This window comes from Macrobrachium rosenbergii, chromosome 51, assembly GCF_040412425.1.
Source record: "Macrobrachium rosenbergii isolate ZJJX-2024 chromosome 51, ASM4041242v1, whole genome shotgun sequence".
NCBI lineage: Eukaryota > Metazoa > Arthropoda > Malacostraca > Decapoda > Palaemonidae > Macrobrachium > Macrobrachium rosenbergii.
Window position 1 is genome coordinate 18,349,336 of NC_089791.1, and position 18,059 is coordinate 18,367,394.

The 18,059-nt window shown below is 40.4% G+C and overlaps 2 protein-coding genes across 5 annotated transcripts; both read right to left on the reverse strand.

Annotated features, from left to right (window-relative positions):
* Positions 1-4,112: 4,112 nt before the first annotated feature.
* On the reverse strand, positions 4,113-18,053 carry LOC136833158 (phytanoyl-CoA dioxygenase, peroxisomal-like). Of its 4 annotated transcripts, XM_067094861.1 has the most exons (6): positions 16,437-18,053; positions 14,909-15,061; positions 6,884-7,088; positions 5,696-5,872; positions 4,847-5,062; positions 4,113-4,447 (listed from the first exon to the last, which is right to left on the reverse strand). In XM_067094861.1, the coding sequence occupies exons 3-6, from the start codon at positions 7,067-7,069 to the stop codon at positions 4,205-4,207; spliced, it is 822 nt and encodes a 273-aa protein (XP_066950962.1). In that variant the 5' UTR covers positions 7,070-7,088; positions 14,909-15,061; positions 16,437-18,053; the 3' UTR covers positions 4,113-4,204. The 4 variants fall into 4 exon arrangements, with proteins under 4 accessions (XP_066950962.1, XP_066950963.1, XP_066950959.1 ...); XM_067094862.1 differs by lacking the exons at positions 14,909-15,061; positions 16,437-18,053 and adding an exon at positions 8,823-8,847; XM_067094858.1 differs by lacking the exons at positions 14,909-15,061; positions 16,437-18,053 and adding an exon at positions 7,811-8,016.
* On the reverse strand, positions 10,207-10,799 carry LOC136832960 (uncharacterized). The gene is made up of 2 exons (XM_067094613.1): positions 10,635-10,799; positions 10,207-10,509 (listed from the first exon to the last, which is right to left on the reverse strand). Exons 1-2 carry the CDS (start codon positions 10,797-10,799, stop codon positions 10,207-10,209), a joined length of 468 nt encoding a protein of 155 aa, XP_066950714.1.
* Positions 18,054-18,059: the final 6 nt, after the last annotated feature.

An 18,059-nucleotide genomic window follows, 5' to 3' on the forward strand; every position in this document is an offset into this window, starting at 1 on the left:
TTTTTTTTTTTTCTTAGGTCTCTGGGCGTTTAGACTGACTGATCCATGAGAAGGGAGCTCGAAGTCAAGATTATTCTACGACATATCTTCTTGTGGCAAATTACTCTTGAATGGTAAGGAAGTGTATCACTCCCCCGCCCCCACCCCTCCCATTTTTTAACCTAATCGGTGTTAATGATTCATGTGGTTTACTTACAATGTATCAGAAAACGATTGTAACATTTTTTTACCCATAAAGTCTATAGTAAATTGGAAGATAATGTGTCCATAACAAAGCCTAGAGATTGCATGATAGTGCATATTTGATTTGTTACATGGATCCTCCAAGCTTTCGTGGACGAGGTAGAAATAATCTGTCCTTTTGCTTTTCAAAATTTCAGCCAAATGTTGGTTTTCTCAGAAGCCCTGAATAATGTTGGTTTTCACAGGTCTACCCTAAAGCCAAATCAAAAGTCCTTCAAAAGAAGGCTGAATACAAAAATGGGAATAAAAGCACGTTAAAAGAAAAAGAAGAAGAAGATATATATATATATATATATATATATATATATATATATATATATATATATATATATAATTATAGTTATCAAGAATCGTAGCATAGCAGCCATTCAGCTTTTCTAGCCTTGAATTTAGTGAAAGTAAAGTAATCGCTAAAAGCCGGCCCGTACTTGCCTTAAGCTATTGAGAGTAAATTCGTCACTGCACAGGCGACCCCAATTGACCTAGTCACCAATACATTAAAATGATCAGCATCCCGATCTGTCCCCTTTTTTTTTTATCTGGGACAATCATTCAGAAGGCACGGTCAATAAGGTCGAGGATGAGAGGCTGACGGTCACTCCCTTAAGCAGCTTAGTTCAACTAAGCTGCTTAAGAAAACCATTCCGAAGGCAGATTGAGTTGGCTGGATTGTCTTTCCGCAGGAATACTTTGGGGAATACAAACAGATGGCCGGAACACCTGGACGAGTGACACATTCTTAGCCTGCTACCACGTGGACCCATTACTGGGGCCCCTGCTCTGGACAGAGGCCTTAAAAAGGGCCTTGGACAGAGACATCTTTGCAGTTAGCCATACACAAGGGCGAGTGATACAAGTCGCTGAGAGGTCACCCCTCACCCTTCCACCCAGATGTCCACACCAGACTCCTGATGTGAACCCAGTACTACAGTCCTCCTCGAGCTCAGGCCCCGATATACAGCCCACCTCAAACCGCGGACCCAGTACTACAGTCATCCTCGAAAGGACCTACCCAGGAACCTGAGTACGATGTCACACGTGTGTGAATGCCCGTTGTCATTCTACGCCAGAGCCCCACTAACACCCACTCCCCAAGGTAAAGTACGCATGGAGGCCTTTTCAGTCACGACAGTTTGCCCTTTTGAAGTGTTACCGAGTGCCAGTATTGTTTTCTCATCCTTGTGTCATTTGTTCAGTGCCTTTTGCAGTGTTTCGTGTTCCAGTGTAAAGTGTTCAGTTATTCCTCGAGTCCTTGGCATCCTCAGTGCAGACTCGAGTCATATTCTGTGTTATTTTTTTCTTTTACTGGCGTGTAATGTGTAAATCTCTCTTGCAGAGGTACCTATTCGCAATGGACTCATCTTGGACTGTGCCTTGCCCTTATTCAAGACTCCAGTAGGAGGATCTTCAGGCGTTGCAAGCCCTTTAACGATTCAATTACCCATTTTCCCTTCTAATGCTTTTCTTTTTGTAAATATAATTCCTTAATTTATCCTAAGTGTTTACGTAACATTTCCTTATGAAGTAGAGCCTTCAGCTCCTAAAACCATCCCTTTTTCTTTGTTTTTTACAATTTCCCTTTACATAAGTCAGAACTCCAAGGCCAAATAAATAAAGTTTCCATTGCCAGCCTGTAAAAAATCTCTAGAAATCATATAACCCCAGGGAAATTCATAAAAAAGAAATATATATTTATTATACATACATACATACATACATATACATATATATATATATATATATATATATATATATATATATATATATATATATATATATATATATATATATATATATATATATATACTTATATAAGTAATACCCCTGAACTTGCGCTGATTTGAGTTGCACGAATTCACAGACAACGAATTTTTCATTGGAACCTAAGACGCGAACATTTGCAAACACTGAGAAACCCTGCAAAAGTGTTTACGTTTCATTTTTTATGTAATTTATAAGTTTTCAAGCTTTTATGTGTAAATTAAATAACATTAAATATTATTGAAAGTAATAATTTCTCTCTCTCTCTCTCTTTTAGTGAGATGAGAGAATTTTTATGGTACATGTATACAGGTATGTTTATTTGTATGATAAATAAACTTTTTACCTAATAATAAGTAATAATTTTCAAATAATAAGATTAATAAAATTAAATAATAATAATAATAATAATAATAATAATAAAACTGTAATTACAAAATTTGTATTATTTTAAACAAACAAATTCTTCCCTCGTCTTTTGTTAAGAAGGTTGAAGGCAAAAGCTGTCAGACATGTCATTTAACATGACAAGAAGGGGAGTGTTGCTAATCAGTGGTCATATTTTTCTTGTAATTCTCTGTTCTCTGTGTGTGTGTTTGTCCGTAATATTCATAAAAAATTTCACTCTCTTAAGTAAGGACAACTGTTATCCCTCTCTCTCTCTCGTTCGTAGTTACTGTACAGTAGATAATTTTAAATTGATCTAATTATACCAGTACCATTTACGAACTGTAAATGCGCCATTCTAAAACATAGAGACATAGAGCATTTCAGAACCAAGAGAAAGAGACGGAATAAAGAAGTTTTTAAAAGCGAGGTTGAGAAGACTTCTAAAAATAGATCGGTGGAAGGGGGGGAGAGAATCACACACTCCTATATTCTTACGTTATCCTTTTATTTCTTTTTTTTAAAGGGGAATGTATTAAGCTAACTTTTAAATGAAAATACAGTAACCTTAATTTCATTTAAAAGTTAGTTTAATACTGAATTTCCATCTTTTGATATCTAACGTAAGAATAACTCTCTCTCTCTTTCTCCCCGTAATAATTCATAAATAATTTAACTTAATATTTCAAGTAAGGAAAATCTCTCTCTCGTGTGTTATTCTCTCAGTCTCCGTAATAATTGATATGTAATTTCACTATCTTAAGTAAGGACAACCCTTCTCTTCTCTCTCTCTCTCTCTCTCTCTCTCATATATAGTTAGCGCTCACACATTTTTACAACTTATTAATTCTCTGTACGTCTTTAGCTGTACAGTAGATAGTTTAAATTGATCTAATTTGACCTGTACCGTCTACGAAGTGTAAATGCACTAGTGTTGCAAATATGTTCTAAAACATAGAGACATAATAACTAAGAGTTGTATTAGTCAAAATAAAAAAAACTGAGAAAAGGAAAGATTTCTTGTCGGAAGTATCTGAAACATGACAAGGAGAGTTTAAACAATTTTCCTTCATTTGTTTCCCGATCTGAATCTTGAGCTGTTTTTTGATGATCTGTAGCCTATATTTGCCCTCAAGAATTTTACCAAAAACAATTCTAAAGATGTTGTTTAGATCAACACTTTGGTCTTTTCTAACCAAGGAACTAACCTAATTTGAAGTATAATTAACCCAAGACTTGAAGATTTAAGTTTCAAAAATACGCACAAAACTGAACTTTGAAGGTGTCATGCAGAAAACCACATAATGACACGCCTACTGAATTAAAATTGTACATTTCTTTTTATTGATATGGGAAATATCACGATTTTTATTGATGCCTTTTACAGTTCTGTGGTACACAATTTTTCCATATGTTCACTCTTGCTTGGACACATACCAACGATCAACTGTTAAAAAAAAAATAGGGCTCTGCAACATAAAATACCTCACCATATTTATTCTTGTTTATAGTTGACTTAACGCCTAATCATATTCGTGTACCGTACATTTTGATGGCCTTGAAAATGATTAAGAACGTCATCATCTTGGATACGTTGCTTCCACACTTCCCTGTGCCTATGCAGGGCTCGGTGGTGATCTTCCGGTTGTTAAGTGTCCTCGGTTCCCCGTCCATTTTTACACTGTGACATGAAAACTGCTTAAGAAAAAAAAAAGAGCATCATGGTTTCTCTTCTTTATTTTTCCTTGCAGGATGACAGGGTTCCTGAAATGTTGAGACATATATAGCGAAATGGGATTCGTATTCTCAAGGTCTACATAGGAGCTCCGACTTCTTTCTTCTTGTTTATTTTATCTTGTAGGATGGCAGGTCTCCAAACCGAAGTGCCGCCAATCATTCGCTCCCCGCGAAGGACCATGGTCTGACAAGGCCTGATCTCCTCATTGCCTAATGGCGCATCGTCTCCCGAGTACATCTGCATCAGGTACATTCTCCTGTCGTGTCTGCTTGTATTGTTGTAGGAGCCATGCACAAGCAGGTACGAAAATATCAGTACCTATGCGGTTTAAAAGAGGTGTTCTTAGGTTAACTGTCCCAGTCATGAGACTATATCAGTATTAGACAACAGCTTTTGTGAGCGTCATACACGATCACAGGTTGGTCTTTGCTTTAGATAATAGATTCTAAGGAAATCTTTTTCCTAGCGAGATAGGTTTTAGTTGCAAGGGTATCACAAAAATGTGAAACATTCTAAAGTCTTATGCGGAATCGCATTTTTGCGTTATTTTCATGTGCAGCTTACAACCAGAAGTGATTGGCTTGTGATATGAGTAAGTTAAGGTATGATAACACACACAATGGTTTTTTTATCAGTTATGGAAACAGGTATAAAAATCATTGAAAGAGGTCACTTCCACAAAGGGGAAAGATGCCTCAGGTCCTTCCATATCCTTACCTGACCCTTATCCAAAGTGAGCGGCGTAGCGTTCTCCAGTGAGAACCTACTTTGGTCAACGTAGTGCGTCAAGGGATTATCGCTGCAGTCCTTCTGAGGTCCAAGTTTGTGTGATCCTGGGTACACGCAGAGACCCCCGTTTTCGGGTCTTGCGTCGTCTAGGCTAACGAAAACTGCCACCATCGAGTCTTTCTTGTGAGGAAAGTAATGGTAGTCCTGCGAGGAGTGGAATGATCTTATAGCTTCAGACATTGGTGTAAATCATTTCAATTCTGTTAAAGATATTTTTCAGCAACTAAACGTGTCTCAGTGCTGGATAACCCGGTATGGAGTTCAATGTTTTGTATAACTATACTGTACGTAGACTCCATTCTTTGCTTGAAACTTACTTGCACGTAATTTGGAAAAGTATGTATTTCAACATCGAAATTATATTATTTCTAGATTACTTTAACCTAAAGTCAGCACGGGCTCTTATTCGCAATAAAAGTTTACATGAAACTGTAGCACACACGAATAGTTTTCATTCCAAATAGCATTTACTCTCTAAAATTAATTCACTAAATTCAGAATTAATTCACTAATTCAAATTCAAATTCAAAAAATTTACTGACATATATTACATATACATCAGATGGGGTGAATCAGCATGCTGGTACACCCTCCAAAACATTTTAACAATACATCATTCGCATCCCAAAATTACTTATTCCAATAGAAATTGGGAAACTTCTTCATATACTTCTTGGAACCATATTATTGTTAAGCAAACAACACACCTGCTCTGGAACTGTATCAGCACTTCAGTCCACTAAAGGCTACTGGGTCTCCTCTGCGAAAAGTCCTCACCTGATGCATGGGAAAAGGCGAGCCTGTACCGGGCGGTTTCTTGTGAGCTTTGGTGTGATGCAAAACGATGTTGCTGGTTCCTATGACATCCTCGCAGGCATCCAAGATTTTCTCGTGGAGCAAGAGTCTGGTGAACACCGCGGAGTACAGCTGAAGGGCGTGGATTGAGTACACCTCCTGCAGACGAGATAAACAAACGACGTCGGTGGCCGGCCAGGTTGGTTTCGAAACTTCATATGAACGATCAATGGCGCAGCTGATTCCATCAGTGGGAGGGCATAGGTAGGGCCGAGATATTTTTTTTTTAGGGGGGGGCCAAAGAAAATTACACAGAACTAATGTACCAATTCTGTAATTACTAAAATATACTATTCTCGAGTGCATATATCCATGTGGATGAAGGAAAATAATAGTATTAGTAATTAGTAAACCTGTATTTGAAATTATAGAGCTCAATTTTCAATTAATTTTCAACTCTTACTATATGCAAATTTATCAAATACTGCAGTGTAAATTTCCTCGCAACCTTATATTCAACACTAGCCTAATTTCTATTATCAAGCTTTAATTTTCAACTATAATATAATATCTTTGTCATGTAAATATATCTAAATAGTGCACATCATCAATAACACAAAAGACTTATGACCCTCCAAAATCGCTTCAAAATGTCAACCTATCCCATTCCCTCTTCTTCATCTCCTCTCCCTGGAAATTAAGTCTAAGCAGCAGTAGCAAATTGCATTGCACTTATTCAAAACTGTAACTATAGTTTCAGTCACTTCATACATAAGTTGATAACATTAAGTTGGATCAAAATATCATGAACAAACATGTTACTTGTGTTAAAAACCTTCAACTATGATTATGCTTTTGACCACTAATGGTTTAAAGTTTAGCTACAAAGGGAATTTCAACCGGGGGGCCAAGCACCTGACTGGGGAGTCCGGGCCATCCCTAGGCCGAATAGCGACGCCACTGTGAACGATTGTATGGAACAGCTACGGACCCAGGAATGGAAACTGTTTTTTTAATATTTTCTTATAAATAAACGCGCGACTGGCTTTCTGCGAGCTTTGCATTACCAAATTCACAATTAAGATATGTTTTATTTTTTTACTGAAATCTTCAGTTTGCTACGTCGTCCATTCGAAGAGAAAATTATGAACTTTATGTATAAAGTCTTACGGTTTTTTCTCTTTGCTTGTTCCAGTCGCCAGACCACGTAGCCTCCATGTCGTCTTTGTTGTGCCTGGCAAAGATGGCATCGTATTCCTTGCTGAGTTCGTCCACTTCATTTTCGGTTAGGAGGTTGAGCACTATGTATCCATCCCTCTCGTACGTCTTCAGCTGATCCTCGGTTAGGCATTTCATGACTCACGAGAAAGTAATTCTGGGGAGGAAAGTTTTTTTTTATAAATACTTAAAAGTGAACACACAGGTTTTATATATATATATATATATATATATATATATATATATATATATATATATATATATATATATATGTATATGTATGTATGTATATATACATATGTAACAACTTTTTACCATATACAGTAGGTATGTAATTGTAATTACCACAATGCCCTTTTAATTTCTCAATTTCATCACACTTTTTGGATAAGCTTGTCACTACGAAGGCTGAGACCACACACACACACACACACACACACACACACACACACACATATATATATATATATATATATATATATATATATATATATATATATATATATATATATATATATAAAATATATATATATACATGCTGTATATATATAGAGTATATATATATAATATACTGCATATACACATATAAATTATATATATATATATATATATATATATATATATATATATATATATATATATATATATATATATACTGTATGTTCATATATGCAAGCGCACATGCACTTACCAGCCAAGAGAACGGTTACACGTCTCCAGAGACAAGTAGAACACATCTCGCTCATATCAAGATAGCCTTCTCTATCTAGCAAATCTGTCCCATCACAGACACCGTCTCAAATGGCAACATAGAACAAGAAAACAGCCAGTTGTCAAAATAGCCTAAAATATAAACTGGAAATATAACGTAAACAATACCTTAGATAAGCGTAAATGGGAATACTCCAGCCGAAGTAAAGACAATTCTGGCACAATACCGAAAATTAGACTCTCTACTGCTGCTGTTTACAGACGAACAACTGGTTTGGCTGTACTCTCAAGGTCAGTGTGTTTTAAGCGCATGTCACGAGGGTGTTTGGGGTTGGGGGATCCATGGTGGACGGAGGCTTCATTAATTCCTTATCTCTCTGCAGGTTTTGTTACTTTGCGCTGAGAAGTCCTGATGAGAAATAATGTTTGTGCCTCATGGTAGCTTCACAGGAATACAAGACAAACGTGTAATTATATATATATATATATATATATATATATATATATATATATATATATATATATATATATAATATATATATATATATATATATATATATATATATATATATATATATATATATATATATATATATAATATATATATATATATATATATATATATATATTATATATATATATATATATATATATATATATATATATATATATATATATATCATGTCTGTCTGTTCTTCACATCTTTGTTTATTATCGATGGGATGATATAAAGCCCAAAGAAACTTAGTAATGATAATTCCATTAATATGACGAGAGAACGTCCAAAATGGCAAAGTGTCAATACGATAATTGCTATCATCAATGTTCTAATTGTTCAGTGTTGGACTTCTTAAATCAAAGCAGATGATAACACAACCTGTATCTCACACATCATCTTCGGTAGAATCCCCTAGCCCTCACTATCAATTTCTAATACAGTATTGTGACTCATCCACTGAAAAATCAAGGCTTGACAAGGAGGTATTAAATTCGTGTTTTCCTGGTCTCACACCAGACCTTATAGTCATAAGTTAGCCAGTCACCTAGCATTAGCTATAGTTATGTACGGTAAAGTACCTAGGGAGCAAAGCCTCTATGGGTCTAAGAACAGCTTGAGTCTGCATTAAAAATTTAACAATTTCTTGCTTGGAAGTTTAAAACAATAAGTGTAATTACTTACTGTATATATCTCGTCACCCCTGTTATCTTTTCCCAAGCCATCTCCTCACATCTCAAGTCTCAAACCTCTCGAGTTCTGAAAATGCCTCGGCAATGTTGGTTACTCTTATCGCCTATGTACTTTTATGCGGGATCACCATTCTTCTTTGTTTCATTTTTGTCAATTCTCATATAACTTTCTTAAACTTGTTATCACCTCTCATTCTTCTGTGTTCGTAAGAAATCTGCATGTATTCCGGAACTTGAAAGTGTTCTCTCTTGGACTTACAATACGATCTAATCCTAACATTTTTCATTTCTCTGAATTCTGATGGTGTTGTGAGAACAAAAAGGTCAAACTGGGTATTAACTGATTTATTTATGTTGTTGTTTCAGATTTAGCTGGCCTTGTGCCAGCACGGGCTCTTGCTCTGAGAGCAGCCCGTAACTCTATGTTGATGATGAGTCTGTGAGATGGGTAGGTCAGATGAAAACTTTATTATGATGCATGAAAGTGATTTTGGTGGGGGTGATTTTGAAGTGAAAATATTTAACAGGCAAGGTTGCAACCTCTTTGAACCCTAAGGTACCCATCAGATGAGGATAAAAGTATGATAGCAGTGAGTGTTGGTTAGTGGGAGAGGCCAACAAATGGGGAAAAAGAAGAGCTTGAGTAGTAGGCACAGGTAGCTAGTATGCTAGCTCGTGACGATCTAAAGCCATATTCCTTGCCCGGTCCTAATTCTTGTGTGTGTGTGTGTGTGTGTGTTTTGTGCATTTATTGGGTGTTGATTGTAGTGGATGAAAGGTGATTTTGATAGGGGAAAGAGGATGGAGTGGCTTTTGATTTGTTGTCTGGTTTGAAGTAGGGTCGGGCCTGTTGTGTCTGATTTAAGAATTGGGAAGGAGAGCGGGTGGTTAAAAGTAAGGATTCTTTAGAGTTACCGTGGTGGTGGGTGGGTGATTTATTTACCTGGGCTCAGATATACATGGCAGAGGGCGGACGGAAACGTAGTGCCCGACCTCCGATTGCCGTGACCTGCACTCTGAGCAATGTGTTTGTTGACAGTCAAACAAATGGTAATTTTAAGAGACATAATATACATACAACGATAAAATATATATCGGCAGAAAGGCCAGGAAACTCTACACATGAATATTTACATGAGATTCTTGACATGTTATTAAGTGTGGTGCATGAGCGTGATTGATGCAAAATGAAAAGACGTCTGACGTCTTTACAAGTACTCCGTTCAAGACAATTATTATGAAATAATGATTGGAAGATTTCTTGAAATAAATCACGGAACCTCTTTGGGAACAGGAGCCGGCCCCGAGTTCTTGATACCTGCGGACATGGGGCGGCTCCGACTGCTGAATCTCGGCGGTTTTGTCGACCTGATGGCTTAATTGCTTAATGCGGCCCTTGGGACGTCCTCGACCACATTTCGGGATGCCGATGGGTTCATCCAGGCCTTGTTTTGTGGAGGAATTCTGGGACGCCTGCCGGTTTCCTCCTGAGTTCCACTGCCCATCAACAAGGCTGGCTTTAGCCTGTCGACAGAAACCCAGTCTTCCCGCCCGTGGATGTTGGTGAGGTAGGCCTTGGATGCCCTACTGACGACATGGTATAGGCCTCTGTATGGTCTGGTCAAGGGTGGGCGTCGATCCTGATGAAGACGTACGTGCAGGAATCCAGGCCTCCTGGGCTGTAGACGTGGGTTCTGTCAATGAAAGTCTTTCGGCAGGGCTTTTAACCTCTTGCTATTTCCCCCAGCCTTGAAAGGGGCGTATCTGCGATGTCTGGCTCCGTGTGGAAGAACTCTCCCAGTACGGCCAGTGGTTTGCCATAGACTTTCTGTGTGGGAGATTCGTCGCCGTTTGTCCTTGGTGTGGTGCGGAGACCCAGCAGGACCCAGGGGAGCTGCACCTTCCAATTGTCGTCAGTGCAACGGGCCATCAGAGCTGCCTTCAATGAACGGTGGGTCCTTTCCACCATGCCGTTGGTCGGAGGGTTATATGCTGTTGTCCTGTGGAGAGTTGTCCCCATCAGGCGTGCCAGGGAGACCCAGAGCTCCAATAAGAATGCAACTTGACAGGAGGGCTTCTGCGCAGGCGCTCATTGATGCTTCTGTCATCGGGGTTGCTTCCGGCCATTTTGTGGAATGGTCTATGACCGTCAGGAGGTATCTGGGGCTCCCTGATTGCGGCAGAGGCTCTACGACGTCTACATGGATGTGCCCGAAACGCAGACGTAGTTGAGGGAAATCTCTGATGCCTGATTCCATGTGCCGGGTGATTTTACTTGTCTGGCACGGTATGCAGTTCTTCGCCCACTCCTGAACATCCTTCCTGATCCCGTGCCACACGAACTTTTCTGTCATCAGGCACGCTGTTGTTTGTCCTGATGGATGGGACAGCCCGTGGATGATGTCAAGCATCTGCTTTCTCCTCGACGTAGATATCAGGGGGTGCGGGCGGCCAGTGCTGGTGTCGCAGAGAGGTGTTGAACTGGACCCACGTCTTGGCACGTCTTCCCACCTTAGTGCAGTGAGTGCCGTGCAGTAGGCTGCTGTTTCCGGGTCCGTGGCCTGTTCCTTTGCCAGGTCCTCGTAGTCTATGCCCAGGTGGACTGAATTTATCTCGACTCTTGATAGGGCGTCAGCCACTGGGTTCTTCTTGCCGGGGACGTAGGTAATGGTGCAGCCGAACTCGGAGATAGCGGCCAGGTGCCACGGCTGTCTCGCCGACCATGCGTCTCCCGCCCTCGTGAGTGAGTGCACCAACGGGTTGTGGTCTGTCAGGATGGTGAAAGGGCTGCTGTCCAAGAGGTACTTGAAGTGCCACACAGCTTGGTAGATTGCCAGCAGCTCCCTTTCGAGTGTACTGCAGTGGATCTCCAGCGGCTTTAACTTGCGGCTGAAGAAGGCCAGAGGGTGGGGGGGAACCGCCTGCTACCTGCTCTAGCACGGCTCCGCAAGCGATGTTGCTGGCGTCAGTGGTAAGTCTCATGATGCGTTAAGGTGGTGGCTCTGGTGAGGGCTGCCTTCATCTGTTCAAACGCCTGCTACTGCAGAGCTGCCCACGCCAGAGCTTTCGGCTTCCCCTTCAGTAGTCTGGTTAGGGGATACTTGATGCGGACTTGATAGATTTTGGTGTTGGAAATTTCTTCACTGCGTCCACTTTGGAGGCCATGGGGCGGAAACCTGCTGGAGAGATCTTGTGGCCCAGGAAGTCTACCTTTTCTGCTCCGAAGGTACACTTGTCGAACCTGACAACCAAACCGTTCTCCTGCAGCCGCTTCAGCACTGCCCGGACTTGGCGCAGGTGTTCCTCCAGGGACCTGGAGAAGATCAGGATGTCATCTACATAGCAAACGCAGACAGGTAGGTCCCCCAAGATGGTGTCCATAAGGCGCTGGAATGTGGTCCTGGTGTTCCTGAGGCCGAAGGTGGAGTAGGAGAAGGTATATGTTCCGAACGGAGTGATGATGGCTGTCTTCGGAATGTCGTCGGGGTGCACTGGTACCTGAAAATAAGACTTAAGCAAACCCATTTTTGTAAATACTTTGGCCCCATGCAGGGCGCCTGTTAGGTCCTGCATGTTCCACAAGGGATAGTGGTCCAGTGTCATTATTAGGTTCAGTCAACAATAGTCCCCACAGGGCTTCCAGGAGCTGTCTGGTTTCCTTACCGTGTGGAGGAGGGATGCCCACGGACTAGATGCCTTCCTGCAGATGCCCATCCATTCCATCTCGGCTAAAGCTCGTTTAGTGTCTTGGAGTTTTTGGGGTGGCAAGCAGCGGAATTTGGTGTGTGTTGGCGGCCTGTTGTGGTGATATGGTGATGGATGCCGTGTTTGGCTTGGGCTCCTGGCAACTGATGCAGCTCTGGCTTGAAGACGTCTGGGAACTCGTGGAGGAGGGGTCTGTATTTGTTCGGAGATGGAGCAGACAGCTGGCATTCCCAACCGGGTGGAGAGCGGTCAGGAGCGGCAGGTTCCGGTACCCAGCAGGCATTTTCGGCCCGACGCCCACCAGAAGTCCGTGGTGTGCGAGGAAATCGGCACCCAGGAGAGGTAACTTGACGTCCGCGATGACGAAGGGCCAATCATATTTATGGCCCAGAATGCTTATTCTGTGGGTCAAAGTTCTGTAGCAGCAGATGGGGCTTCCATTTGCGGCCACCGGTGCAGTTGCGGCGCTGGATGTGCGTTCGCGGTCCTCCCTCAACGGCAGAAACACCGATTGCATAGCCCCGGTGTCTACCAGCATCCGTCGTTTTGATATGGCGTCGTGGATGAAGAATCCTGCTGGCCGGGGCTCCTTAAGGTTTGCAGCCACTGCTGTTATTTGTGGCCGCCTTTCTTGTTTTTTATGAAAGAACAGGGGTTTCTGCAATTTCTGGCGGCGCTTCCAAACCTCCGATGGAAGTAACACCAGGCTGGATTTGTCCATGTCCCCTGCTGCTGCAGCTGAGCCTTCTTCCTGTATACCGCGTTCATGTCCTCTGCCTCAGCTTTTTCTGTTACCAGGTTACAGGCTGCGGGTGTTGCGGTGTGTTTGGAGGCAAGTGTGGTGGCTCGTGGAGTCTGCGTGCAACATTCACCAATTCGTCCATTGAAAGGGCATCTGTATCTGTGATTTGCCCCCTCACCTCCTGCAGAAGGCGCTGCAGGAATATTTCTCGCGACAAGCTGATTTCCTTCCTCCGACTCTCCACATTGACACCCGGCAGCATCAGGAGACCTTATAGTTCGCCCCAGGCGTCCCTGGGTGATACGTCCCCCGGAGACTGGGTCATCAGTCGAGGGTACTTTGGGCTCTCTCTGGGACAGGCATGGAGTATGTGTCAGTGAGCTTATCTTGCAGGTCTCTGTACTTGACTTTGTCCAGCTGCGAGTCCAACCATGGGGTGATTTTGTTGAAGACCTCCTCCGGTAGCGCTATCATGGTTACGTCCACCTTGGTCTCCTCGCCTGTAATTTTCACCACTTGGAAATGGACATCTGCCCGCAGAAACCAGGATGCGTTATTTTGTCGCGAGAACGGAGGGAGTTTTATCGCCTGGTTTATTTCTGCCTCTGAAGGTGAGAGAGGGGCGATGCAGAGGATTTGGATCCTCAGAATAACTTTGTACCTCTGTGTCTGACATTTTTCCTCACATCAAAATGCGAAATATTTAGTCCGTTAATGGTGTTTGGAGCTCGTCAGAAGTCAAAACTATGTACTGTGTGGTTCAATTAATGACTTCTGAGTGCGGTCGACGAGAATCGTGAATGGTGGGGCCAAACCGCTCGAGCACGCCAGAACGTATGTGGGGGGTACACCATAATTACTCTGTTAGTGGCGTGGGTGTTCTCCCGAGGAAGGAGCTTTCAGAGGCCTAGACTTTTGTTGCCATGTGGTTCTGCTAAAGGCTCTCTGAAGGTAAAGCGGTCGTAGTGAGTCCGTTAATGGCGTGCCAAACCTCCTGTGTTTACGTTCCACCGGGTCACCAGTTGTGAGGACAAAAAGGTCGAACTGGGTATTAACTGATTTATTTACCTGGGCTCAGGTATACATAGCAGAGTGCGGACGGAAATGTAGTGCCCGACCACCGGTTGCTGTGACCCGCACTGAGCAATTTGTGTTTGTTGACAGTCAAACAAATAGTAATTTTAAGAGACATAATATACATACAATGATAAAATATATGTTGGCGGAAAGGCCAGGAAACTCTGCACATGAATATTTACATGAGATTCTTGACATGTTAACAAGTGTGATGCATGAACATGGTTGATGCAAAATGAAGAGACGTCTGACATCTTTACAGAGTCTAATTCTCCATATTCATTTTAGTATTCCATCGTAAAACGTTGCATATTAATAGCTGTTGTTCATTAAATGAAAAATCAAACTTAGTCACTTATTACGCCACCGACATAAGAGTGGAAGAAGAAGCGAAACGATGCAAGTTATTCATAAGTGAAGGAAAAGTTCCACTGAGCAGCCTATTGTTTTGTTTCTTTTTACACGGTGATAACAAGCATTTGGGGAGAGAGACTTGGGTAATCCCTTGCCTAGTATTACCTATTATTATGTAGTCTTGCACTGATCCCACTAACCTTCTTTCAGTCCTGGTGGCAAGGGACATTTCAATGGACATCACATGTACTTCCGATTAGACTTAACTATACAGCACCAAAAAACTGCATTGTTCTATGGACTGACTGATCTCCATCTTCAAGTCTTCACTGGTGCACCGGATCCATTCTTTACTGCAAATTTAGAAAGCAACTTATGCACTGGGTTCCATGAAAATAATTTTTTATGAACATTTTGGTTACTTTGCCATTAAAACTTTAAAAATGATACAATGAAGTCTTGTATCAAACTGTACCTAAAGCTCAAGATTAAAAATCTTTATCACTTTCTGAAATCAGCTGACCGACTGCATGCTTATGGTGAGCTTGAATGTACTGATTTTTAGGCCATACTATTTTTAAAGTAGAAAATTTCAACTGCCTGCTCTTTGAATTACAGTACTAAAAAAATAAAAAAATAAAAAATTAATCATCAATGGCAGTCTCTTAAATGCCTAAAGTGCATTTCAGTTTTGCAGAATAGGTACTTTGTACTGCAGCATCAGCATGGCCACAATGAATATCTTTTCCTTCGCATACTTTTCCATATCATAAGATGTCTACAACCTCATCTCATTTCATGGGTAACAATAGGTCAACATAAATCAGTTCCCTGAAGCATCCTTTTCTTCACTACTTTTTAAATTCCTCTATAACGATAAACAGCAAAGGAGTCAGCTTATCTTACATAAACATTTTTCTCAGATTCTTCTGATACACCCCCACTATCTACACTCATTACATCATTAGATTAACCAGTCTTTCTAGTACCCGCTGCTTTTATAATGCTCATCAAATTGCAAGCCCTGTTAATGTCAAATAACTTAAGATCCACATATATGTGGTACAGTACATTCTCTTTCTCTCCGCATGGTTTATCTCCTATTGACAAATGTGAATTTTTACAATTTTATGTACAGGAGTTTATATCAATGTCGTAGTATTTAGGACAGCAATGCTGTACGTGGGAAATATTTGTAAAGTAATTCGACACTACTTTCTGTACAAGCCTATGTTTTTTTAACCAGAGGGATTAGCTAATGATTTCCTTCTCTTTCTTAGCTTTTTCTGTTATATGTCTTACCCATATCATTTAATTTTCCGTCTTTCAAGCATTAACATTGGGATGAATATACTGAAAGCAATATTAACCGTTTTTATACTGTAAGGAGTTGTAGGTTAGCTGGTTCATACTATGCATGCTTTATGTCAGTATGGGCTCTAAGTGTGATAAGGTGTTAAAAGGAATAAGTGACCTGATGTTGACCTATGGACTTAACCCAGCAAAGCAAGATAAAAATTTTTTTACAGAATCTTTAGTACTGAGGTAATCTCTCCTGTATCCATTCAAATAGAGACAAGGGGTGTCACTAAAGGTCAATGAATTTAAAAGGAAATGCAAACAATCACAATAGTGTGTAAAATGAACCCAAACATAAACATTCAGTACACTTACTCCCTCACATTTACATACAGTATAATGCCCCCTGGAAGAAAATTCAACACTTACCAAATCAGACAGCATGCTATGATACTGCAGAATGAAGTTTCCTATGTTGGAGGATATGCAGCTCAATGGTAAGAGCAGAAATATTTTTCAAAGCAGGAGCCCACTTGTAGATGGCTGATTTGAGGTAGGGTACTAAGACTTTCAAAGACATATTTCCAACAACTCTCAAAGCTAAGGTCTAGCTCTTCTTCATCATCGTTTCACATGGAGACCTTCATCAGTAGTGTAAATTAGCTGCCACGAAAATGCAAAAACAACAGAATGTATAGGGTACAGTGACAAAAAAACTTTCGTTTATGTAAGCTACGAATGGGATGGTTAGGTTTACACTAGTCACAGCACCACCAACACAGTACAAGACTGAAGCCAATTTGGCATTTGTATTAGTGCATCACCCTCAGTGGAAGTCACTCTGTCAGCAAGCAGTATTCAACTCCCACACATTGAATGAAATCATTAACACCAGCCCAATTCTACATCACTTATCATCTAGAATGCTTGTCTGTAAACAATCGATTTGCCGATTATGGCTTTTTATTCACGATGTAAACTGGAAGTGTGGGTATTAGATAATGGAAAGGTTAGTTACATTATCCTATCAAAGTAGCAATTCTTTTTCTTAAGTCTATTTTGAAATTCTTTATATTCCTTAGTTAGTAAACCAACATACAAGTAGCTGCCTATGTACCATTCATTTGTTTACTTTCAGAATTACAAAACAAGGTTTTACTCGCTCCCTATCACAACCAGACTTATGTTTCCGATTACTCCTAGCCACAGCTAGATTCTACTGTTGCCTTTTCAAGTATGGATGGACATAGGCCTTATCACAACCACCATCTATGATTTCCTGTTCGTAGAGATGAATGGGTTTCCTTCCACCAACCAATTCTCATTTTCTAGCAATTAGGTACTGCATTATTTTTTTTCTTATACTGTTGAGCTTTTATTTTTTAACCATACAATTTCATTTGCTCTATTTTCTAACCTTGTGCATGTATATTTTTAGGATCCTCCTTCCAGTTGCTATTATGCTTTTGTTGTATTGTAGTTTCATATCCTTGTGAGTACATGCTTGGTATACTTTTCATTTTTCCACTTTACATATAGTATACATTTCATCTGGCTTCCAATATATTTTATGTAAATGAATAGGCTGTGCATTCCCTTTTTTAAGCATGAGATTATACATGATCTTCAGTACAGAGTACTTGATCCTGTATTGGCAAAAGACAAACATTACTACTGTACTGGGTTAGATGGTCGGTAATGTGAAGATTGCTGTAGAAAAATTTGTAACATTTTCTGTTGAATTCTCATCCTTCCACTTTTTTAAAATGACCCTTTATTTTCCATGAAAGATTTGGCCAAATTCTTGTGAATTTCTTGCGTCAACTTGCACCTGCAGTCTATTGAATTTTAGAGATTACTTCTACTCATATTGTCAAAACGACCTTGACATTTTCAAGCAGAGGTACATCTTTTCACATCACTGACGCTAGTCGAGTTTCTTGCATAATTATTGCAACATCTAGGCCTGTATTCACAACCACACAATTGCTGTACATTCATTTGAAAAGCCACTTGAATTTTCATTTTGTAGTCACCAACCAAGTCCTTTCC